Below are 26,838 nucleotides of genomic sequence, written 5' to 3'. Positions count from 1 at the left end.
CTAGATTTTGGGAAGCAGCAGGCTCAATATCAAGTACTGATAAAAGGTGTGGACACCCAAAGAATACCTTCCCCAAATCTTAGTCCAAAAAATAGCTTTGAGGAATGCCCTGGTGGTCCAGTGGTTAGGACTCCACGCTTTCACTGCTGAGGGTGCAGGTTCAATGCCCTGGTCGGGGCAAGCTGTGCAGCACAGCCCCCCCACCCCCAACCAAAAAAAGACAAAAAATAGCTTTGTATTCGGAACCCAACTACTCTACAAGGTAGACATGGCAGTCATGGGAGACCTAGGCTGAAAAGGGACTCAGGGCTCAGGCTCTACAGTCCCAAGGCTCTAGGACTCTGGCCAGTGATGATTCTTTCTCTGAAACTCATGTCTGCTTTTCAGTCACTTGATGCCCAGAAAGGACCTGAGAAACCAAAGGTCGGCCAGGCACACAGGCAGTGACAAACATCAGGCTGCAGGGCTACTCACCTAAACTATCAGGGCTGTCAATGGAGAAACACATCAGTATAACATCAGTATCCGGGTAGGAGAGAGGCCTCAAGCGATCATAATCTTCCTGCCCAGCTGTGTCCCACAAAGCCAACTCTACCTATGATAGGAAAAATAAACATAAGAGTGCAGGTTAATCCCACCATTTACTTTCAGAAGAAGTGACACTTAACACAGTACCTTCAAATGATAGACTGTCCAAAATAGTAAAATACAGGAGTGTTCACTTTTATTAGAATCAAGCCTGAAGGTCGGAAGGGGTATTTAAATTGTTTTAGGTTGAAATTTCTCAAAATTGCAAATTTTATAAACAGATGCTAGAATTGAATAAAGTACCTAATTCAAAATGTCAAGTTAAAAATAACTTTGTAGGGACTTCTCTGGTGGCGCAGTGGTTAAGAATCCACCTGCCAATGCAGGGGGACACGGGTTCGATCCCTGGTCTGGGAAGATCTCACATGCCGTGGAGCAGCTGAGCCCATGTGCTGCAACTACTGAGCCTGCGCGCTAGAGCCCGTGAGCCACAACTACTGAAGCCTGTGTGCCTACAGCCCGTGCTCTGCAACGAGAGTAGTCACTGCAACGGGAAGCCCGCTCGACGCAACTAGAGAAAGCCCACGCACAGCAACGAAGACCCAATGCAACCAAATAAATAAAGAAACAAACAAAAAACTTTGTAGCTTATAAGTACTTAATTACAAATAACATTCTACATAGGAAAGAAAGTGAATGAACAAGAGGGGAAATCAACTGTAAACAACATGCTACTAGGTATACAAGGCAAGAGAGGGAAAAACCAGAACAAGTAACTTTTCCTAATACATTCTCACTCAACCATTTCCTTACTTTGTCTCATCATTCTGCTCCACCGTGGAAACGTGGAAACAAGACTGTATTTGAGTTGATGGGTTAGAAGAGACACCATCCTGGGTGTTAGGCAAGGTCTGAGCTGACAAGAAAGGCCTATGGCTCTGCCTTTACTGCTCAAAAAAAATGTATGAATGGCTGAATGAAAGCATCACATAGGTAGGGGGGTAATCCTTTCACACCTGGGAACCTACTCACTTTCCAGTGGTAGGAGGGCAAGCTGATGTCTGGGCTCTGGACATAGCCCTGCTTCCACACTGTCCAGCACTGCAGTCAGCCCTGTCACCACTTCTTACAGTCACAGTGGATTTTTAACACCCTTTGCTCAGGAGCCCTTTGGGGCTCAAGGAGTTCTCCCTCCAGTGCCTAGGATAGCCTTCTATTCCTAACACTTTCAGAGCCCATATTTCAGAGTTTCTCAATATTATTCCTACCTTAAAGTTGATGGCTAATTATCTCTTCCACCTTGAACCTCTGTCCCAGGATATGTCACTCACAACTTCCACACGTCCCATTGCGTCTCTGTCACACACACATACCATCAGCTTGGTATAGGAATCTGTGACATACTGATGCCCAATCCTCACAGCTGGTCTGATCTCAGGATGGTACAGCGCATTCATTCTCTGCCAAATCCCACTCCTCTGGCTCCTCCACACCTCATGGGTATTCAGTCAGACACAACAGCCAACTCTGATTGTCTCCTGATAAATGATTTCAGGGTGTCAGGACTGTCTCATGTCAGAATGGGCCTTTGTATTTTTGGTAGGTCTATTTCTTGGACCATGATCACCTAGAATTTTGGATGGTTCCCTAGGCTCTGTTAGTGCATATTTTTATGAGAATATTTGCAGGAGGTGCCCTCTCCCACTCTGGGGCTACCGACTTGCTCTAAGGTAGGTAGCTAGACTGTGATACCCTCTTCCAGATCAAGTACTTTTTTTTCAGGGTTTCTCTCCCTGGGTGAAGGGCGCCCCTATTTTGCCAGCGTCAGGCACGTTCAAGGTTGGCAGAGCAAGAAACATATTCATAGACCATTCCTCAAGGTTTATAAGTCAAAGTTCCTAAATTTCCTTTTTAAAAAATATTTATTTATTTATTTGGCTGCACCAGGTCTCAAGGTTTGTAAGTCCCTACATTTCTTTTTATTTCTTAAAAAGTTATTTGTTTGTTTATTTGGCTGTGCTGGGTCTTAGTCGTGGCACATGGAATCTTTGTTGCCATGTGCAAGATCTTTGTTGGGGCACGTGGGATCTTTTAGTTGTGGCATGTAGGATCTTTTAGTTGTGGCATGCAGGATCTAGTTCCCTGACTAGGGATCAAACCTGGGCCCCCTGCACTGGGAGCATGGAGTCTTAACCACTGGACCACCAAGGAAGTCCCAAAGTCCCTAAATTTCTTAAAGGTAAGATCCTGGTCATTCCAAGACACCAAGGCACAGATGATGTTTCAAAGACAAAAGAAGAGTCATTACTATCCCCAAAACATATATACTGCCACAGGTGGAAAAGACTCTCCCAAATGATGGTCACAGACACATAGCAACCAACAGGTGTCATTCTGTGAATGACAAGATAAAACCAGCAATATACATTCAAGTAGGCTTTTGAGAAATGTGCTATGAAAATACCAACCTAATCCTGTTTTCCTCAAGCCACTGGGTCTTTCTGTGTATGCATGCCAATCAATCTAAATTAGATGAGAGGGCTGTTATGTGACAGCAGGCCCAACGATCTCAGCACATTTTCACCCAGCTTGTCACAATTGGGCCCTGTCTCTACACAAAACCAATCTTCCTATCAGGCCCACAGAAACTCTGTATTCAAGCATCATGCAGAGAACTGACTGAAAGTTGAATTGGCAACACAGTACTGATGGGCCACCTGCAAGGTAGGACCCAGACAAAGTTCTGTTACGCTGGAATTCATGTGTTTTTTTCATCCATTCTTGACAAGAAGGGTGCCTTGGGGTTCCTAATGGCATGAGAGCAATCATTGTGGTCCACACGGCAACTGGATAAACTATAAAAGACGGTTCTGAGTATGCTCTTGTTCAGACCAACTTGTCAAGTGCTTTGGTGCTTCCAAATACCTTCAGTCACTTCACAGACCCCCAATGTCAACTGTAAAATAGCTTAAACCACTTTACAAATGAAAGTAGCTCAAATATTAGGCAGCTTACTCATGGTCATAGAAGTATCAAGATACCCTATGAGGGACTCTAGAATTCTAAGCAGCTGGCCTAATGTGCTTTCCATTACACAGTCCCACAAAATGAGGCTAGGTAATACTGGGACAGAAAGGGATAACAGGTAAAGCAAGAATATGAGAAGGAAGAAAGGAGACAAAATTGTGGAAGCCAATAAATTAGGTGCTAGCAGCATGAGACATGTGACTGAATGCCTTAAGAGGACTGAGTGTGTTGGAAAAGAGCCCCTTGTTCTAGTTTTCTTTTCAGCTAACCCATTTGCAATGAGAATTTCATTCCTCTTCAAAAGATGTATAGGAATCTGGATAAAATATTATTTTGACAACAAAAGGGAGCAGAAGAGGGAAAAAAAAAAATCTAATTCCAGAAGAGCTTTGCCCCAGTCTTGCTGGTGGGCTTTCAGGGCAGACAGGAGGAAACACTGTCCTCACCACCAGTGACAGGTAATTGAACCAAATGTAGCAGCCTGTTTATGTTAAAGTAAAAAAACATGAAAAAAATTAAATGTGACAATGTTGTTTGACACTACTGGTGGTATACATCAGTACAACCCTTTAGAAGCATAATCAATAAGGACCCGTTGACCTAGTAATCTCAAACTTCAGCACTTAATGAAATACTATGACAGAAAAAAAAGTCCATCCATACAAAGAGGTTCATTTTAGTATGATCCATTTGGCAACAAACTAAATTTCAAATATAAATAAAGCTGGAAAGAACACATATTCTAAGGCTTCCCCCTGTGAAATACATATGAATGTGGACAAAGTCTAGATGGTAACAGTTAAAAATGAACAAAATTGAGCTAAAAGGCAGGATGAGAATGGATTTCTCATTCTAACATTTTTGTTATTGTTATATAGTGTACTGAAGAGACAAAAAGGCCTAATTCTCTCCAGGCTCTATGAATAGCCTAACATGCAAAATAGTACCAGTTGTTATGAAAAGTATACTCACCTGCTTTCCGTCCACTTCAATATCTGCCACATAGTTCTCAAACACTGTAGGTACATACACCTCTGGGAACTGGTCCTTGCTAAAGACAATGAGCAAGCAAGTCTTGCCACAGGCTCCATCTCCAACAATCACCAGTTTCTTCCGGATGGCAGCCATTGCTGAAACACAAGACAAAAGCGTTATCTAGAATGCACAAGAAGCTGTAATAGCTTCAGTCTATGGCACACACTTTTCTGACCATGGAGCACAAGCCTCTAGTAGCACACCAAAATATAAAATGCTAGTATACCTTTCCACTTGGCACCAAAAAGTCATACCAAAAATCCATAACTAGGGGGCTTCCCTGGTGGCGCAGTGGTTGAGAATCTGTCTGCCAATGCAGGGGACACGGGTTCCAGCCCTGGTCTGGGAGGATCCCACATGCCGCAGAGCAACTAGGCCCATAAGCCACAACTACTGGGCCTGTGCTCCGCGATGAGAGGCCGCGATAGTGAGAGGCCTGCGCACTGCGATGAAGAGTGGCCCCCGCTTGCCCCAACTAGAGAAAGCCCTCACACAGAAACGAAGACCCAACACAGCCAAAAATAAATATTTTTTAAAAAAAAGAATGCAACGTAATTCTTTAAACAAACAAACAAAAAACCCATAATTAACATTATACTTAATGGTGAACACATTGAAAGCTTTCCCCAAGATCAGGAACAAGACAAGAAAGTCCACTCTTGCCACTTCTAAGGAGGTTCTAGCAATTACGCAAAAGGCAACATAAAAGACATCCAGATTGGAAAAGAAGTAAAATTATCTTAATTTGCAGATGACATAATCTTACATATGGGAAATCCTAAGGAATCCACTAAAAAACTATTAGAACTAATAAATTCAGCAAGGTTGCAGGATACAAGGTCAACATACAAAAATCAATTGTATTTCTATTCCCTAGCAATGAACAAACTGAAAATGAAATTAAGAAAACAATTTCACTTACAATAGCATCGAAAAGAACAAGATAGGAATAAATTTAACAAAAGAAGTACAAAACATACTCTTGAAAACTTAAAAAAACAATGTTGAGAGAAACTAAAGATCTAAATAAATGGAAAGACATTCATGTTTATGGACTAAAAGACAATATTGTTAAATGGCAATATCCTCCAAATTAATCTACAGATTCAACACAATCCCTATCAAAATCCCAGCTGGCTTCTTTGCAGAAATTGACAACTGATCAGAAAATGCACATGGAAATTCAATGGACCCAGAATGGCCAAAACAATCATAAAAATGAAGAGCAAAGTTGCAGGACTTACACTTCCTGATTTCAAAACTTACTATGAAGGTACAGTAATCAAGACAGTGTTGCACTGTCATAAAGACAGACGTATAGGTCTTTGTGCATATGCGGGACGAAACAGGAAGGTGAAGATGGCAGCAGCCAGGGCGGGGGTCCTGGGAGTCCGATGGCTGCAAAGGGCAGCCCGAAACGTGGTGCCAATGGGTGCACGGACATGTATGATTACCTGAAGCTCCCTGACCACTCACAGCAGGAGAGGGTATGACTGGGACCACCAAGACCTTTGGCTGAACTGGGGTGAACCGATGCACTGGGACCTAGACATGTATATCAGGAACCGTGTGGACATGTTCCCCACTCCTGTTTCTTGCAATCTTATGTGTAAGCACCTCTTCGGCTTCGTGTCCTTCATGCTGTTCATGTTTTGGGTAAGGGAGACTTACCCCACTTACCAGCCTGTGGGGCCAAAGCAGTATCCTTACAACAATCTGTATCTGGAACGAGGTGGCAATCCCAACAAAGAACCTGAGCTAGTGTTTCACTATGAGATCTGAGGAGGCTTCGTGGGCTTTGTGCGCCCCCTAACTGACTCCTTTAATCCTAGAGATTTTACCTTAATGAAATCCCTAATAAAACTTAGTGCTGTGGTAAAAAAAATAATAATAAAAAAAAATAAAGACATGCATAGATCAACAGAGAATCCAGAAATAATCCCTCACCTTAGGGTCAAACCATTTTCAACGAGGATGCCAAGACAATCCAATAGAGGAAAAACAGCCTTTTCAACAAATGGTGCTGAGACAACTGAATAGATATATACAAAAGAAGGAAATTAGAACTCTACCTCACATCATATACAAAATTAACTCAAGATGGATTACAGACCCAAATGTAAGAGCTAAAACCACAAAAGACATTTTTTAATTAACCAGCCAAAAACAAAAAACGTAGTAGGGCTTCCCTGGTGGTGCAGTGGTTAAGAACCTGCCTGCCAGTGCAGGGTACAAGGGTTCAAGCCCTGGTCCGGGAAGATCCCACATAACTCAGAGCAAGTAAGCCTGTGTGCCACAACCACTGAGCCTGCACTCTAGAGCCCGCAAGCCACAACTACTGAGCCGGTGTGCCACAGCTACTGCAGCCCACGCGCCTAGAGCCCACCTGTGCTCTGCAGCAAAGAGAAGCCACCACAATGAGAAGCCCACGCACCGCAACGAAGAGTAGTCCCCGCTCACCTCAACCAGAGAAAGCCCGCGTGCAGCAAGACCCAACGCAGAGAAAAAAAAGAAAGAAAAAAACGTAGTAAAATATACATAAAATCTACCACTTAAACAAATCTTAAGTAATAACTTTGGTGGCATTACTCACATTCAACACTATTGTGCAACCATCACCACCATCCATTTCCAGACCTTTTTTCACCTTCCAAAACCTAAGTTCTATATTCATTAAACAATAACTCCCCATTTCCCCTACCTCCCCTCTGGCAACCACCATTCTACTTTCTGCCTCTATGAATTTTACTACTATAGCTACCTCTTGTAAGTGGAATCATACAGCATTTGTCCTTTTGTGACTGGCTTATTTCACTAAACATAGTGTCTTCGAGGTTTCTTCACTTTGTAGCATGTGTCAGAATTTCCTTTAAGACTGAATAATATTCCATTGTATCAATATGTATATACCACATCTTATTTATTCATTCATCTGCTGACACTTGGGTTGTTTCCACCTTTTGGTTATTGTGAATAATATATTTATCACAATATACTGTGGATAGTATATTCACAAATATATCTATCACCAGGAACCAAAGAAAAAAGATAAACTGGACTTCATAAAATTTTTTTCAACTTTTGTGGTTAAAGAGATAGCATCAAGAAAATGAGAAGACAACCCACAGAATAGGAGCAATGTTTGCAAATAACATATCTGATAAGGGACTTGTATCTAGAATACATAAAAAACTCTTACAACTGAACAACAAAAAAAGCAGCTTAGGTTGGTAGTCTGGCTCAGAGTCTCTCATTGCAGTCAAGGTTGATTTAGACCCAGAATATATAAAGAACTCCTACAACTCAATAATAGCTAGACAAATAATCCAATTTAAAAATGGGCAAAGGGGACTTTCCTGGTGGCACACTGGTTAAGAATCCGCCTGCCAATGCAGGGTACACGGGTTCAAGCCCTGGTCCAGGAAGATTCCACGTGCCTCAGAGCAACTAAGCCCACACGTCACAACTACTGAAACCCGCGTGCCTAGAGCCCGTGCTCTGGAACAAGAGAAGCCACTGCAACAAGAAGCCCACGCACCACAAAGAAGAGCAGCTTGATGCAACTAGATAAAGCCTGCATGCAGCAACAAAGACCCAACGCAGAAATAAATAAATTAATTTTTAAAAATGGGCAAAGGATCCGACTAGATCTATGACCCAGCAATTCTACTCTAAGAGAAATGGAAACGTGTCCACACAAAAACTTTACATGAATGTTCACAGCAGCATTATTCATCATCATCAAAAAGCAGAAACAAACCAAATGTCTAACAACTGATGAATGGATAAAATGTGATTTATCTACACAATGTAATATTATTCAGCAATAAAGTGTGTGTGTGGGGAATACTAGTACATGCTACAACATGGATGAACGTTAAAAACATTACAATTTGTGAAAGAAGCTAGCTAAAAAGAACCACATACTGTGTAGCTCCATTTATTTGAAATGTCCAGAATGGGCAAATGCAGAGATAGAAAGTAGACTGGTGATTGCCAGGGGAAGGGAGTTGGAGGAATAGGGAATGACTACCAAGGGAATAGAGGGGTTTCTTTATAGGGTGATGAAATTTTTCCAAAATCATTCTCAGATGATTGCACAACTCTATGAATATTCTATATACAAATGAACTGTACACTTTAAATGGGTGAATTGTAAGGTATGTGGATATTTAATAAAGCTGTTAATAAAAAAGAAAAGAAAAGAAAAGCATAAAGACTCCCTCCATTTGGCACAGACTAGTGGTCAACCCCAATTCTCACTATTACCTCTTAGAACAGCACTCCAATTTTTAGTTGTGCACTTTGTTGCCCAGCTAAAAGACTATATTTCTTAGCTTCCCTTATATTAGGTATGGCCATGTAGTTCACTTTGTAGTTCTAGCCCCTGAGATGTAATCAGTATTTTGTGGGACTTCCAGGAAGTCTTCCTTAAAGTTGAAGTCTCATGCCCTTCTCACCCTCTTCCTCCTTCCTGCTGCTTAAATCTGGGGTCCAGGCTGTTTAGAAAAAGTCATCCTAGAATATGAAGATGAGTGCCACACCCTAGAGTTGGAGGAATAAAGGGGAGAAGGAGCCTAGGTCCCAGATATCTTGAGAGCCACCATCTCAGCCCAACTGCCTACTTCCACACTTCTTTTATGTGAAGGAAAAATAACTGTCTTGTTTAAGGTAGTATTTTTCAGGTCCCCATTACCTATAGTCAAACTAATTCTCAACAATACATACTCACTGACAAAATCATGTTGTCTGAAGGGAATGTTTCTCAAACTGGAGTGGATGAGACAATCCATTGGGGTACATGAAGGAAACTTTAGAAACTAAATTTTTTTTTTGCGGTACGCGGGCCTCGCACTGTTGTGGCCTCTCCCGTTGCGGAGCACAGGCTCCGGACACGCAGGCTCAGCGGCCATGGCTCACGGGCCCAGCCGCTCCGCGGCACGTGGGATCCTCCCGGACTGGGGCACGAACCCGTGTCCCCTGCATCGGCAGGCAGACTCTCAACCACTGTGCCACCAGGGAAGCCCATGAATTTACCTCTTTAAAAGTCCTTCCTCTATATTCAGTCTGACTGCTAACATCTTGAAAGGATTCACAAACCATTTTCTACTTTTTCTCATGCTCTCAAATTCATGCCAAGACTTTATATACTTTACCCATCTCAGGCCTAACTTGGTACTGGTTTATGCCCAAAGTCAAGGAACCAGGACTTTCCAGGATGCAAACAAAATGCATCAGGAACTTCCCTGGTTCAAAAAAAGGCTGCTATCTTTGAATAGCATCCTTCCTAGAAAGCACTCAATTCTCAAGAAATAATTCCTCTAAATCTAATGTGGTTAAGGACACACAAAGTGAAAAGGCCAGGGAGCGGGCTTCCCTGGTAGTGCAGTGGTTGAGAGTCTGCCTGCCAATGCAGGGGACACGGGTTCGTGCCTCGGTCTGGGAAGATCCCACATGCCGCGGAGCTTCTAGGCCCGTGAGCCATGGCCGCTAAGCCTGCGCATCCAGAGCCTGTGCTCCGCAATGGGAGAGGCCACAACAGCCAGAGGCCCGCGTACCGCAAAAAAAAAAACACCAGGGAGCAACCAAAAAGGCTCTTGAAAAATTTCCCTGGGGAGCATTTTGCCCAGGAAAAGTATAAAACCATTCAGCTTCTACTGATGACAAAGACAGAAATCACAAGTGATTATGGGATAAAATGAAAACGAAAGCCTACAATTACAAGGTAATTTCTGGGATGCTAGGAGTCTGGCAATACAACCAGAGTTGTTGATCAGATGTGAAAAGTACAAACATCAGAAAATGAAACTCACTAATTTTTCCTGAAATGACCCAGGAATTTTTTTACTCTAGTATCTTTCCTTTCCACTTTGTTATAATCCAATATATTTTAAAGTACATGGCTTGCCAGCTTGAGAAAGGAAATCACACTGAGCTCTCTGCAGTCTACCTGCCAGATGTATCATTTTCTATTTCTAGAGTCTGAATTGTTTCAGATATAATTCTTAAGAGCTTTGAGTAGAGGTTTATTTTTCCAGTAACAGTCAATTATATCTATTTAAGTCACCTGCAATAGTATGCAAGTGACTGTATATTTCTTTTATAAGTTCTTTATATTTTTCCTCAGTTCAAAACCTTCAGCATAAGTTACTGTGCTACCCTCACTCAAGTCGAAAGGAGCTCTCTCATGGTGCTAAAAGGGCACAGAAAGTACCCACTCGGAGTTTATGTTCTCTGCATCACAAAACCAGCCTTTCCTCAGATCTCAAAAACAATGTGTTCTGGCTGTGAACCAAATATCAGCAAATTACATTAAGCAGTTACTGTTAACAAAGAAAACAAGACAACCAATATTGCAATATATTTCCCATCCATATGTAAATAGAAATGGGTGTCTAAGAAAAGCAACTGAGAGGCTACATGCAGTGTCCCATGTAATCCCACACTTGGTACTCAGCAGTCACAAGAGCAGAGAGCTCAGCAACTCTCAGGAGCCCACACCACAGCCCTCCAGTGCAGCACCCCTTTAGAGGAGGTATGTGGAATCTCTGCCATCTCTTACAAGGTCTGGCATTATGAAAGGCACTCAGTGAAGAGCAGTTACTACTACTAGGGTCTCTCTCCTGCCCAGGCCTAACCTTAGGTCCTCTAGCATCTTTCAATTCATACACTATTGCCACTTGTGGTATCCCACATCACTTTCATCTCTCCTGTCTACTGGCTCCTTCTTTCAGTCTACAATAAAGTGCAGGGTGCCCTATTCTAAAACAAGAAATCTCCACATCCGTGCTTTCCTCTAGTAACCTTCCTCTCTCTGATCTGTTTCAAAGAAAAGGTACAAATTTCTGCTTGCTTCATACCTACTCACTTGCTTAAATTCTTCCCATCTGCATTCTGCCCAAATTTCTACTGAAACTTTCTCAAAAGTCACTAATGACCTACCTTCACAAAATCCAGTCCTCATTCTCCTTGATATTTTTTTTTACCACCATACCTTCCTATCCTTGGACCTCCTTGACAAAATATGCTGATGTGCTGATCTCTTAAGTCTTCCGTCTCCATAGCTACAGCCTCCACACCTAACAACTCCCTTCAAGATTGTTTTTTTCCCTCACTCTCCTAATACTCTACCTATCTCTGGGGGTTTCAGTTCTTCAAATACTACTTTTATGCACATGATTCTCAAATCTCTATCTCTGACCCAGTCCCTGTTCTCAAACTCCAGACACACCTGACCTCTGTGCTCTGCTTGCATATCAAATTCAACGTCTCCAAGACATCATCCCAACTTCTGTCAAGTCTCTTCCCAGTTCCCCCAATCTTGGTGACAAAAACAAAATTACACTCCTAACACACTCAACTCACTGTAGAAACCCTGAGGTTAAAAGACTCTTTTACTTCCTTTGTTCTTCACAGTATGACTACTGTCAAGTTCTGGAGAATTCTACCCCTTCACGGGTCTCACTTCCACCACTAACACTTCCCCTTGCATTCCTACAGTCATCGTTTTCAGTTCAAGTCCTCAGTACTCCCTACCTGGAGAAAAAGCAAAAATCCAACTGGTTTCCTCACTTCCCTTCTATCTTGCCTGTTGCAGCCAAATCCTCCATTCCTATGCCTGGGCTTCAGTCCATCAGTCTTTGCTCAAAGGCCTTTAGAAGGTCAATGCCACAATCAGGTCAAGACACATCAGCCTTAACCTCTACGACCCTCTGAAATTCTAACAGCAAAACCTATTTTATCTTCACAACTTCTATCCATTCCTTATACACCTGGTTCTGTTAACTGGCCTTGTAAAATTCCTCCACCTCAGCTCAAAGCAATGCCTTCTTTGAAAAATGTTTCCCTTTCCCCAGAAAAGAACAACTCACCTGTCCATCTCAACTACCACCTTCTGTTTCAAAGCCTACTTCTGGTCCTACGGCTTCCACTCCCAAAAATGAGACGCTGCTTAAAACTGGGGCTTTGGACTGCTCTTGGTTCTTATACATATCAGTTCAACCACTTTTACCAGGCATCCTACCCTATGTGAGAGATGTGGCAGTTTATTTCTCTGTGCTTGACTCATATCCATTCCTGAGGTTTAAGTTCCTCCAGGACAGGGACTATGCTTCCGGCTTGGCCTATCCCTTGGAACTGTATTCCCAGCTGCATTAATGTGGCAAGGATACACTGAATGGGATCCATGTACAGAGCAATAAAGTCTAAAGAAGGGGTATGTTTCCCCAAAATACTGATGAAAAACGTATAGTCTCAGAAAACTGAAATTCCACTCAAACTACCACAGGTCAAGCACTAAAATACTGAAAAAGACTTAGTGTGTAATACTAACTGGAGCTGGACATGTGCTGTACTCAGTAGAGAATTTCAATAACATTCCTTTGAAAAACAGACTACCAAAGTATATCAACTGAAGCTACTTCTGCCTGACTTACCACGGATGTTTTTGGAGTCTCAACATTGCAGCTTCCCCTCTGGTCTGATATACCATATATAATGTTTGCTATCTGCCTTTCAAAAGTCCCCAATTTTAAGTACATACTTCCTACCATCACTGTATTGCAATTGGATCCTTCACACATCTGAAAACATCCCTGTAAAATGCTGTTAGAAAGCCAGGGAGCATCACAGCAAAGATACATGCTCTTAGTGACTACTCTTCACAGGTGGACAGTGTGCCAAGTATACTGGGCCCAGCCCTGCCCCCTGATTTTCAAGGCCAAGAAAATTCCCAGGATGGGAACAATGGCATTATCAGTGGCTGTTGCAACCTCTCAAAATCAATCACAACAATGACAAATTAAGGTGCCCTGACTTAGATGTGGATGGAGCCTACCTTGCCCCTGTTGCTTTACTTTTGGGGTTTTTTGGCCGCGCCGCACAGCTTGCAGGATCTTAGTTCCCCGACCAGGGATTGAACCCGGGGCTCTGGCAGTGACAGCGCTAAGTCCTAACCACTGGACTGCCAGGGAACTCCCCTGTTGCCTTGCTCTGATGTCAGTTACTACTCTACAGGCAACATGAAAGCCCCACAGTCTTCCTGGTATAGTCTCATTCACAAAGTTAACTGACAACCACACCAAAAAAGTCAGAAAGACCTTCTAACTCTGTGTCCAGAATGCTTTAAGCTACAGCAATAGGGTGAACTCAACAAGGCCACATGGGTGGCTGTCTGCGGCTGGCATTCAATGATCTAGTGGTTAAAGCACAAAATACAATAAAGAATTACTAATCGCTATTTAAAGGTTTCTATTAGAAAGCAGGAACTTTTGTTTTATTTGTTCAAAGACTCAAAACTTATCAAAGGTTGGAACTCAGTACAGGACTGGCTCTGCTGCTAAGAAGCAGTGCTGGGAGTGAATGGCAAGAGGTCACCCTTCTGGAAACCACCACCTTCCTTCCATAAGAGGAAATAAGGGCTGTCTGGACACAAACATCCTCCCTGAACAGCACTGAGGACAGAGGGGAGGGAAGAAGGCAAGAACAACTTTTTTATGATGTGCAAATCCTGGTGGACATAGTCACAAGTACTTGGAGCAATGCCCCTTTCAAGGGTGATTCTTCTGCTGGCATTGATGATGAAGCACTTTCCGAGGCATATACCTCACCGGCCCCATCAGAGGCTTGGGTTTTTGGAGGACAACCACTACTGATACACTTCACTGCCACATCTGATAGTGATGCCTACTGCTAATCACAGGCTACTTGTGGCTCTCAACTCTATTTCTGCCTCACCCTATTACCTGACATACAACTTCAAAAAACACACTATGCTAATCATTCTCTGGTTCTCTCGTTAACGATACAAATGGTGTCATAAGTTTCAAAATATGCTATACTACAACAGATCTTAAACTGCGTGGACCTTGATCAGCCACCATGACAACTTACACTGGTATATCACAATGTACCTGTTACACATTTGATAGGAACTGATTTGATCCTGAACTCCTCCAAAGGCAGGTTTAATTATCATTCATTTTACTAATGAGAAAAGAAGCTTAGAGTTACTATATTTTACTGAGTATAAGGCCAGTATGTCATTAAAATATATTTTCAAACTGAAAAACTGTTCTAGCATATAAGGTACACAGTTCTAAAACTTCCAATTTTAGAGAGGATGCTGATATGTAACTTGTGCAATTGGGATAGACAACAAAGGATTTACTCATTGCCAAAGAGCCCTACAAATCAACCAAACTCCATTAGCCTAAATTTCTGCCAGTAAACAGATAAAATACGCCAGGTCTACAAAGCAAACATGTCATGGAAGCCCTGTGCCAACTGACACACAATGAAAGGCATGTGATGTCCAACTGGTCAGGGGGAAAGGGGATAGGGGAACATGACACATACGAAAAAACATTATTCTACAGCGTGTTATATATTATACAGTGGATGTATACACACACATATAGAAGCTTTCTTAAAAAATATTTCAATTGAAGTATTATTCATAGGACTTCCCTGGTGGCCCAGTGGTTAAGAATCCACCTGCGAATGCAGGGGACACAGGTTCGAGCCCTGGTCCCGAAGATCCCACATGCTGTGGAGCAACTAAGCCCGTGTGCCACAACTACTGAGCCCATGAGCCACAGCTACTGAAGCCCGCGCACCTAGAGCCTGTGCTCTGCAACAAGAGAAGCTACCACAACGAGAAGCCGATGTACTGCAACGAAGAGTAGCCCCAGCTCGCAGCAACTAGACAAAGCCCATGCACAGCAATGAAGACCCAACGCAGCCAAATTTTTTTTTTTTTTTTTGCGGTATGCGGGCCTCTCAGTGTTGTGGCCTCTCCCGTTGCGGAGCACAGGCTCCGGACGCGCAGGCTCAGCGGCCATGGCCCACGGGCCCAGCCGCTCCGTGGCATGTGGGATCTTCCCGGACCGGGGCACAAACCCGTGTCCCCTGCATCGGCAGGCAGACTCTCAACCACCATGCCACCAGGGAAGTCCCCCCAAATTTTTTTAAATAAATAAATTAATTTTAAAAAGAATCTGCCTTCCCATGTAGGGGATGTGGGTTCGAGCCCTGGTTGGGGAACTAAGATCCCACATGCTGCGAGGCAACTAAGCCTGTGTGCTCTAGAGCCCACACACCACAACAGAAGATCCCACATGCCACAACTAAAGACCCGATGCAGCCAAATAAATAAATAAATATTTTTCAAAAAAAAAAAAAAAAAAGAAATATAATTTACATACTATACAATTTATCCATTTAAAGTATACAATTCTGGGGATCTCAGTAAAGCATAATGATTATAGTTAATGATACTGTATCATATACTTGAAAGTTGCTAAGGAAGTAAATCTTAAATGTTCTCATCACAAAAAAAAGAAATGGTAATTTTGTGACGTGATGCTTTGGTGGTAATCACTTTGCAATATAAGTGTATCTAACACTTTGTACATACTTACACAATACTATATGTCAATTATATCTCAATAAAGCTGGGAAAAGAGGTATACAATTCAATGGTTTTTGGCATACTGCATTATTTTTAGAAGTTGTGATAATATATAACAAAATTTGCCATTTTAACTATTTTTGTGTATAACTGTGATATTATGATATATATTTATAATAAGAAATATACATATATTTCTTATTTGGTCTTCATCCCAGCTCCTGGCACACAGCTCCTAAAACCTTAGTAATTTCCTAAGCGACATGTGCAATGGAGAGTTATTGTTATAATATTTGGTCTTTTGGCCTCAAATAGCTCCAGTGTAATCAGGGTGAAGAGTGTCTTGTTATTCATAACAAGCTCTTTTCAACCATACCTGAGTTTAAGTTAATGAGGTGACTTTTGGAAAATCCCCAAGGATGGGGACTGGTTGCCAGGGGAACCAACCATGTGATAAGAGGGTTGGAACTTTCAGTCTACCCCCCACCCCCAAACAGGAAAGAGGGGCTGGAGGTTGAATTAATCGCCATTGGCTGGTGATTTAATCAATCATACCTGCATAATGAAGCCCCTCCCAAACCCAAAAGGGTTCAGAGAGCTTCCAGGTTGGTGTTGTGAGAGTGACACACCCGAAGAGCTCTCTGTGCTCCTTCCCACATACCTTGCCCTATGCATCTGGCTGTTTCTTTTATAAGAAACCGGTAATCTAGAAAGTTAAATATTTTCCTGAGTTCTGTGAGTCACTCTAGCAAATTAATTGAACTCCAGGAGGGGGCTGTGGGAACCTGGGGATTATAAAGCAATAAAAGCAGAGCTCTGGGGCTTCCCTGGTGGCGCAGTGGTTGGGAGTCCGCCTGCCGATGCAGGGGACACGGGTTCGTGCCCCGGTCTGGGAAGATCCCACATGCCGCGGAGCGGCTGGGCCCGTGAGCCATGATCGCTAAGCCTGCGCGTCCGGAGCCTGTGCTCCGCAGCGGGAGAGGCCACAACAGTGAGAGGCCCGCGTACCAAAAAAAAAAAAAAAAAAAGCAGAGCTCTTTGGGTCTTAAATGACAGATTCACAAAATTAAAAGCTGACTTGATTCAGATATAAAATTTGAAACTTTATTTAACCCAAACTCTGCTTGCTTTGGTAACTAAGCCAAATTTCTTTCAAATGAAATTACTCACCTAACAAAATTCTGTTACTGTATCTTTAACCTCAAAACATTAGGGACCCAAGTCTAACTAAGGAGCTTCACCTCCATGTGTCTTACAGAGTGATTTACATTGCTCTAAAGAGGTGAGACCTATACTTGGCCCAGGTTAAGGTCTCTGGAAGAATCTACTTATAAAGAGAAAACATGCAACTTAAACCATCTCCATCTACACAAGCCAAGAGCTGTTGAAGGGTACTGGGAGACTAATTTGGCAACAATCATTTAATATTATTGGTAGCCTTTAAGCAGAAAAAAGGCTTTCTTGAAATTCATTTCAGGACACAATCTATATGAGTTCTCCCAAAATAAAGTAGCATAAGGTCTTACTGCAAAGGACATCTAGCCCAGGATCTAGCATTCCAACTTTTTTTCTAAAAAATTCCTTAGGCAGTCATCAAAGTACCAGCAAGATAATCAGCTTACTCAAGCCACAAGCTAGAATTTTTCAAGCTCCCAAAGAGAGCCCAGATATGGTAGCAGCAGATCTGAAGTGATGCCCAGTACGATCTCTGGCAGATGCATTCTGCTCAAGCCCTCACAGAAAGCCAAAGAACTCTGATCTCAACACAGGCAAAGCAGTTCTGAGATATAGAGAGCTTTAGTTTGTGGCTCACGTTCCTATCTAGTCTCAAAGTTATGTTCTCCCAACCCTGTCTGTCCCAGTATTATTAATGGTGGAGGCTGTCTTCCAAAATGATTATTTCCAGCCACTACGAGCTGATCTGTAAGCTTCTGAGAGCTGCCCCAAATTCTTATACTGTTCTGCTAAAACTTTATTTAACCTAGGTTTACCCAGACAACTTAGGCTATTCCAGAGTTCTTCTGCCTTACCAAATCATCTATGTAAGGACATTTCCTCATGATGACACAAATGGAGTAATGCTGAACCCTGAATATAAACCACTGCCTTATTCTTAATTCTAAAAATTTTATTTTCTAATAATGAAGTGAGACCCCATTTGCAAAAGGGAAAAGGCATTTTCTTAGATGGAATGAAAGCAAACAACAAGCCAGCACCTATTCTGGCTTTCCTAAAAGTGCCCCTTCTCCAAATCAATTCTTCTAATACAAATTTCAATTCCTTGAGTCATGCTCTCAGGTAGGTGTGAGGAAAGCCAATAGAGTACAGTAATAATATAGAAAGTGTAAATGATAGGCTCAACTCTTTCAGCTACATTTGCATTTTAACAGAGCCTATAAAACCCAAATAAACACTTAGTAGATGATGACTCCATGAGAGATGAACCTTCCTTGATTATTCCTCAATCACTCTCAACTTACACTGCATATGTAAAAAACAAACAAACAAACAAAAAAAAGGTGGGGGAGGTTTTACAAAGAAAAGAGAACAAAGACTAAATCTCAAAAGTCTTAAGATGTCAGAGGGAAGCAATAAAGAAAACCATGATACAAAGCACAAGGAAAGAAGTGTTAAAAGAACTGATTAATACCCCAGGAGTTAATCTTTTGGGGTTAACAACAACAAAAAAAATTTTTTAAAGGTATTTCACGAAGTGAGCACATCCATGTAACTACCACCAAGATCAAGAAACAACACCATCAGCAATCCAGAAGGTCCCATGTCCCCTTCCTCCTAAGTCATTCCTGGACTAGTCTGATTTCTTTCACTGTGGATTGGTTTTGCCTGGGTTTAAATTTCTTTGCTGATCTTGAACTTTGTTTGGGGCTACTTTATTTTAACAATCTTTCAGATTGTTAAATTCATCCAGATTGCTTCAAATAGCACTTGGTTTACTTTCAAAGCTGTGTCGTATTCTGCTCTTGACTGATTATTTGGGCCTTTTAGGAATACTGTTATGACAAATCTCGCACATGTTTGGTATACTTATTTACTAAACAATTTTGTGAGCTTATACCTAAGAGAATGTTTTGCTTTAGTATATACTACTAAACAGCTTTGCAAAGTAGTTATATACTCCCACAAGCAGTAAATGCTTCCCATTCAATGATACTTTTTAAATTTTAGTCAAGTTGGTGGGTGTGTAGTGATATCTCATTATGGCTTTAATTTGCATGTCTCTGATGACTAGTGGTGTTGAACACCTTTTCCTGTGTTTACTGGCCATTTTGGAAAGCTGCTTTTGTGAAAAAGGATTACCTTGAACTAAGAAATTCAATCCTACTGGGGAACTAAGATACCTATGAAACATACTAAGATGTAGATTGAGATTTTTAACAGAAGCCAAAAGAGTAACAGAGTAGGTTAGACTATCAATCACTAAGAAGCAGATAAACAGATTTCAGAGAAATTTTAAGACTCACTGAAAATTATTCTGGGGTACCTGGTAGGTGGTGGGTGCTTCATTTTACTCCTTTAGTGCATACACTGATTAAGAGGTCCTCAAAGTTTAACATGCATCAGAATCACCTGGAGAGAGGGCTTGTTTAAGCCCAGATTAATGGACCCACCCCCAGAAGTTCTAATTCAGTAGTTCTGTGGTAGGGGCTGAGAATCTGCATTTCTATCAAGTTCTCATGGGATGTTAACACCACTAATCTAGGGACCACTCTGAGAACCACTGAAGTGTTCTAGATAGTCACCTTAATAGGACTATTTCATTAATTGAAAACTAAAGACTAAAGGATTAAAAATACAGGGAATTAAGTCAATTATTAGTGCCTTACAATATTTGCTTTTGGTTCAGTGAGTTATTTTTAATTTCCAATCCAATTTAATCTAGGAAGACTCTAGAATGTTGTACACTAAACTCTAGGTGCTAAACAGCTCCAGAAAGCCTTCAGGAAGCTATTCAGACAAATGTGAGTCAACATCATGATTACACAAACATGAGGAAATCACCAGACTGCTGTGTGAAATGGAGAGAACTGAATGTTAATGCATCATTGTAGTGTACCTACCCAAGTGCAGGAAGCAGCCACTCTAACAGTTGAAAAGTGTCTGAAGGACAGACCACTCCCCCACACTGTGCAACCAGGTAAGCAAGACAGGCAAGAGTGCAAATAGGCTGTAGTCACCAGAGGGAATCATTAAGACTTGTAAAAAGAAGTGTGAAAAGAGCTGGCCACCACTTATAAGTCTTACTGTAGCAGAGCTTCCTGAAACTCAGAAAGCTACTACCCTTGCTTGACAGATGATGATCTGAACCCCTCCATGAGAGTAAACAGACTTAAGACACACTAGAACCAAATCGATGACTTCACAGCAACTCAAACATACTCAACAAATCTGGCAGCTCTCTTCCCCTGGTATGTAAATGACATTCTGAAAAGAATGTGTACAAAAAAATCATAAAAGGATAGAAAGCTAGGGAAAACGTGAAATATAATTTTTACAACCACAGGACTTTTGATCAAATATATGGAAAACTCACTTAAGGAGAAATAATTCAGAGTCATCAATCACCGTAAGTTACATATTAATTGAATCCATCCTTCCTTCCCTTCCTTCCTTTCTTTCAAAAATATCTATCTGGCTGCGCCAGGGTGGCTGCGGCATGTGGGATCTTTTTAGTTGTGGCATGCGGGATCTAGTTCACTGACGAGGGTTTGAACCCGGGGCCCCCTGCATTGGGAGTGCACAGTCTTAACCACTGGACCACCAGGAAAGACCCTTAACTGAATGTTTCACAATGTCACCAAGATTTGCTTGGATAGGCAAAAGAGAAAAGGACACTAAAACCTGCAGGACTGCTTCTTGATGTTTGCAGGGGAGAGAAGGGTGAGAGTAGAGTGTTTAGGGATATGGACTCTGGAACCAATTGTTTATTAGTTCAGGGCCTTGTTCTGCCCCTTACTGGTTAGCTGAGTGACCTTGGACAAGTTAGCCTTTCTGTGCTTCAATTTCTTTATCTGTAAAATGAGAATACTAGGTGATCCCATAGGGCAGTTATGAGAACTAGACATGTTCCTATAAAGGAAAAAGTCTGTAACGGCATTATTCAAGTATTTGCTATTTCTGGCAATTTCCCTTTTATTTTCTACAAAGTGGTGGGAGACAAGGCTTCTTCACCTTTAAATGCCTAACGTTCTAGGTACAAGTAAAGAGAAAAAGGAAGTTGCGGAGGGGTGGGTGCAAAAAAAGAAAGATGATCTAAATAAATGCAAAGACATCTGTGTTCATGGATCGGAAGATTTAATATTGTAAAGGTGGCAATACGCCTCAAATTGATCTACACATTCAATGCATTCCTTACCAAAATCCTAGCTAGCTTCTTTGCCAGAAATTAAGAAGCTGCTCCTAAAATTCATATGGAAATCCAAGGGACCCAGAATAGCCAAAACAATCTTGGAAAAGAAAAATTAAGTTGGAGGACTTCCTAATTTCAAAACTCACTACAAAGCTAGTAGTAAACCAAAAAGCAATGTGGTACTAGTATAAACACAGACATATAGACAAATGGAATAGGACAGAGAACAGAAATAAACCTTCACATATATGGTCAACTGATTCTTGACAAGGGGCCAAGACCATTCTATGAGGAAAGGACAGTCTTTCCAATAAACAGTACTGGGGAAACTGGATATTCACATGCAAAAGTTTAGACTCTGACCTTATACAATAAATAAAGTTAACTCAAAATAGATACAAGAGGAAAACTATAAAAACCTTAAAATACTGAGGAAAAATCTTCCTGTCACTGGGTTTAGCAAAGATTTCTTGGATATGACACCACAAGCAAAGTCAATGAAAGAAAACTTAAATTGAACCTTATCAAAATTAAAAAGTTTTGTGTCTCAAAGGGCACCATCAAGAAAGTGAAAAGACAATCCACTTTTGAGGAGAAAAGATTTGCAAATCACCTATCTGATATGGGATTAATATCCAGAATATATAGAGAACTCCTAAAACTCAACAGCAAAAAAAGAAGCAATCCAATTCAAAACTGGGCAACGGAAAATATACAAACAGCCAATAAGCACATGAAAAAGACAGTCAACATCACAAATTAAGATGGAAATGCAAATCAAAATCACAAATACCACCTCACACCTATTCAGATGGCTAAGATTTAAAAAAACCCAAAAAAACCCAGAAAACAGTAAGTGTTGACAGGAATGTAAAATGGTACAGCCACTATGGAAAACAGTATAGAGGCTCCTCAAAAAATTAAAAATAGAATTACCATATAACCCAGCATTCCACTTCCGGGCATATACTCCAAAGCAGCAGTCCCCAACCTTTTCGACATGAGGGACCAGTTTTGTGGAAGACAATTTTTCCACGGAGCAGGGGTGGGAGTAGGGTGGGGAATAATTCAGGTGGTAATGCGAGTGATGGGGAGTGACAGATGAAGCTTCAGTCTCTTGCCCGCCACTCACCTCCTGCTGTTCCTAACAGGCCGCGGCATGTTCCTAATGGTCCACGGCCCAGGGTTTGGGGACCCCTGCTCCATTTTTGCGGTACGAGGGCCTCTCACTGTTGTGGCCTCTCCCGTTGCGGAGCACAGGCTCCGGACGCGCAGGCTCAGCAGACATGGCTCACAGGCCCAGTCACTCTGCGGCATGTGGGATCATCCCAGACCGGGGCACGAACCCGTGTCCCCTGCATCGGCAGGCAGACTCTCAACCACTGCGCCACCAGGTAAGCCCTGAAAGCAGGATCTTGAAGAGATATTTGTACATCCATGTTCATAGCAGCATTATTCACAATAGCTAAAACATGAAAGCAACCCAAGTGTCCATCAACCAAGGAGTGGATAAGAAAAATGTGTTATATACATACAAAAAATTATTCAGCTTTAAAAAGGAAGGAAATTCTGCAATGTGTTAAACATGGATGAATCTTGAGGACAGTATGCCAACTGAAATAAGCAAGTCACAAAAAGACAAATACTGTATGATTCCACTTATATTTTAGAGTAGTCAAATCATAAAAATAGAAAGGGGAATGGTGTTTGCCAGGGGCTGGGACGAGGGAACAATGGTGGATTAATGTTCAATGGGTACAGAGTTTCAGATTTACAAGATGAAAATAATTATGGGAATAGATGGTGGTGATGGTTGCACAACAATGTGAATTTTTTTTTTTTTTTTGGCTGTGCCACGTGTGGCTTGCAAGATCTCAGTTCTCCGACTGGAGATTGAACCTGGGTAGCAACAGTGAAAGCCCGGAACCCTAACCACTAAGCCACCAGGGAAATCCTGATGTGAATGTATTTAATAACCCTGAACTGTACACTTAAAAATGGCTAAGATGGTAAAATTTACATTATGTGTATTTTAACTAAAAAAAAAAAAAAAAAAAAAAAAAAAAGAAAAAAAAAAAACCACTTTGGCTCCTGACAGCGCTTGCCTCACCGCCGCCCGGAGCGGTCATTGGCTGGCTGAAGCATTGACGTAGGCCGACCGAAGTACGCCTCCGCGTCTTTGTGGGAAGTGTAGTTTTAGCACCTTTGATAAATTTTTATTTTTGTTTTTTTTAACAAAAAAAAAAAAAAAAAAAAAAAAAAAAAGTGATTAGTAGACCCAAGTCTTCACACTGATTTAGAAGAGAGAACAAATCAGTTTTACAAAAGAAAAGGAGGTTTCCCTTCTTTTGCTGGCTGGTGCCTGTATTATGCCTATAGTGGCCACAGGCTGGCTGTCAAAGGCAATCAGCCTGACAGCCCATGTCAGGATTTAGGAAATGATATCTGTTTCACTTTGGAAAAGGCAACATGTAACGAAAAATATAGATCAAAGAAAATTTATGGCCTGTCCTAGGCCCAGGATTCCAAGGAAAATTTACAAATTTTAATGGTGGCATTAGAGAAACTAAATAAAACTCAGGAATAAGTAAAAGAAATCATGGTTATTAATATGAAAGAAGAGATAATCAAAGGGAAAAATGGGGAATCAAGTGAAAATTTTACTTAATGAAGAACAGCGAAAGAGTCACCTAACAGTTCTTCAAAGAGCCCAGAGTGACAAGTGCAGCTAGCAAGTTGTTGCAAATACCGTTGTGATCTGGGATTTTAAGAAACATAGCTTAATTACAGTTTATCTGGAAGGCAAGTAGAAAGATGCTTAAACTAAGGTACCTGCAGGATTCATGAGACATTTCAATGACAATATAGCAAACACCTAGTACATGTTTATACACCAACCATTAATAACTACATAACTGCCTACAAAGTTGGCTTTACTAAGCAATTAAGTTAATATAACAAACAACTTCACCTAGAATTAGTTAAGAAGGGTGTAGGATAGAAAAATCAGCTCAAGGATCGAAGTTCAGAAATTTAAGCCTGGATCATGAGGCCACCCCCAAGCAGACACCTAGGTTTTAAGGACTGCACTGCAAAAGCAATGTTTTCCAACAATCTTCTCTGAAATTAAGAGTTGTCTCCAGGTAAACGGTCCAATTCACTCTAGATCTATTCCATTAATATCTGTACCACAATACAATTTTGTAAAAAGTAAAAGCATATTTTGGTCCTATATACACTTTCCTTCTGCCCAAGAAGCCTCCCCACCTCTTCTCTATCTACCAAATATTTACCTTTCAAGATGACGAAGTTACTTCTTTCCTGATCTCCTCTTCCATTTCCTTCCCCACACAACCTCCTTTATAAATATCCTTATACCTATTTAAACAAGACTCCCTCTACCGACTGAAAGCTAACTTAAGGCAGGGACAGTTCTATTCATCTTTATATCACCAATGCCAAGCATGTAGCGCCAGACACCAGTAGGCTCTCCACATGTGTTTGCTGAATGAATGAACGAAAGCCACTGTGTAATTTACCACTGGCTGCTACATACAGAAGTAAAAATTTGACTTCAATCCACCTTTGAAAGGAAGCACTTGTGAAGCTCTCCTCAACACATTTAAGATGTCACTCACACCTAAATTATGCATAAGCAGGAAGGAACCCAAAGACTTCAACAATAGTTATCAATTGGAATATAAAAATAATGAAAAAATATATTCAGGGATGCAGAGTCATTGCTTGAAGCATGAACATAAGAGATAGCATGTCTGGGTTGTATTTACTCCCAAAGCTGGTACTGTTACAGTTTCAATGCCCAACATGGTAGCCACAAATCACATGTGACTAATTTTTTAATATTTTAATTAATTCAAATTCAAAATTTCACTTCTTTGATCACACTGGCCACATTTCAAATGCTCAACAGCCACATATGACCATTGTATTCGATAAGCAGATACAGAACATGTCCACCATCACAGAAAGTCTACCAGACAGGACCATTCTAAACAATTCTCCCACGGCTATTTGGTAGACACAGGATTCTTATACAATTTTCTGCATGCTACAAGGATCTGCCAAAGAAGACATATCCATAATTTCACGGTATAGATTTTTCTGGAAACATTACAGCAAATATCAGGTCATTTAAAGATAAATTCTAGAAGGCACTCTCATCTATTACCCAGTCCCAAGTTATACACTTTTAATGAGTGGACTGTATGGTATGTGAATTACATCTCAATAAAACTGTTACCAGAAAGTTTCTTTTAATTTAAAAAAAGTCTGGAAAGTGTGGCAGAGACTCCTCACTGCCTGCCTCAGATCAATCATTTCCCTTCCTGGTCAAATGGCTGCCAATAATAAAGACTACATCCCCCACCTCTGTGGCAGCTAGGTGGGGTATTAAGGTCTAGCCAATGGACTGAATGTAGAATTGATGCAGGGGAGGGGAAAACTGCTAGAGTAGAGTTCTGAGGAGATTACAGGGGACTAGCATCTAGCACACAAGTGGAGGGGGCTAACCCTGGATGTGAATTATGGACTCCCAAAGGACCACTCCATGATAATAGACGAGGAAGCAGACCATAACAGCCAAATGTAGGTGAGTAAGCAGATGTAGAGGTGGACTCTTCTAATGGCTTCCATTTTCTCAGTTAATTAAGAAGAGAGATCATCAGTCAACAGGGAAGCTGGGGAAGGGAAACAGAAGGTTTGATCGAAGGAGGTACTGCCATATTGTCCTAAAAATAGAATAAACAGGCTAAGGAATCTTAGTGGGACTGCTGGGCAGTGCTTAACTTAGGAAAGAGCCACCTTTGAGGTTAGGGGTCATGAGTTCCAAGTGAGACCAATCAGCATACTTTTTTCCAGACAATCAGTTACAGGGTAGAATAAGTAAAAAGTTGGATTTAACTAGGGCCGACCTTTTGCCAGATAAGATGAAGTGAGAATAGAGTTAAGAATATATAAAAGGGGGTGATTACAGTGATGAACTATGAACACTGAGGAGGAAAGTGGGAACTGAAGAAGATTGAGGGGTTAGTAAAAGGGTAATAAGATCAATGGATTGTAAGCACCAGTGTGACTGAAGAATTTCAGTGTCTGAGTATTAAAGGGATTAAGTCATAAAAAGAGCACGCTATTAATGTAGGGAGCAACTTCTCTGAAGGGCTATTGACAACGTTAGAATTTAAACTGCATATATTGGGAATTCCCTGGCTGTCCAGTGGTTAGGACTCTGTGCTTCCACTGCAGTGGGCACAGGTTCGATCCCTGGTCAAGGAACTAAGATCCTACGTGCCTCGGGGTGCGGCATACATACATACATACATAAATGCGTACATCGTTTGAACCAGCAATTCTATTTACAAGCATTTATCCTATAAATATATTCATATGGATGTAAATATTTCTGTTCAAGAACACTCACTTCAGCAATCGTTTTATTATTATAGTAACAAAA

At 41.3% G+C, this 26,838-nt stretch overlaps 1 protein-coding gene and 1 pseudogene across 1 annotated transcript in view; one reads left to right on the top strand and one right to left on the bottom strand.

Moving 5' to 3' along the window:
- The window catches only part of RHOA (ras homolog family member A), a 52,016-nt gene that overhangs the window by 6,493 nt on the left and 18,685 nt on the right, over window positions 1-26,838 (bottom strand). Inside the window, exons 3-4 of the mRNA XM_024738282.1 lie at window positions 4,528-4,685; window positions 475-595 (exon numbers count right to left, since the gene is read on the bottom strand). Of these exons, the coding sequence (XP_024594050.1) occupies window positions 475-595; window positions 4,528-4,683 (277 nt within the window). The 5' untranslated portion in view covers window positions 4,684-4,685. The remainder of the gene's footprint in view (window positions 1-474; window positions 596-4,527; window positions 4,686-26,838) is intronic.
- On the top strand, window positions 5,671-6,383 carry LOC112395203 (NADH dehydrogenase [ubiquinone] 1 beta subcomplex subunit 8, mitochondrial pseudogene; annotated as a pseudogene).

This window comes from Neophocaena asiaeorientalis, unplaced genomic scaffold (genome assembly GCF_003031525.2).
Source record: "Neophocaena asiaeorientalis asiaeorientalis breed wild unplaced genomic scaffold, Neophocaena_asiaeorientalis_V1.1 scaffold680, whole genome shotgun sequence".
In the NCBI taxonomy this organism is placed as follows: Eukaryota; Metazoa; Chordata; class Mammalia; order Artiodactyla; family Phocoenidae; genus Neophocaena; species Neophocaena asiaeorientalis.
Note: the sequence above shows the minus strand (reverse complement) of the source record. Positions and strands in the feature narration are given on the sequence as shown.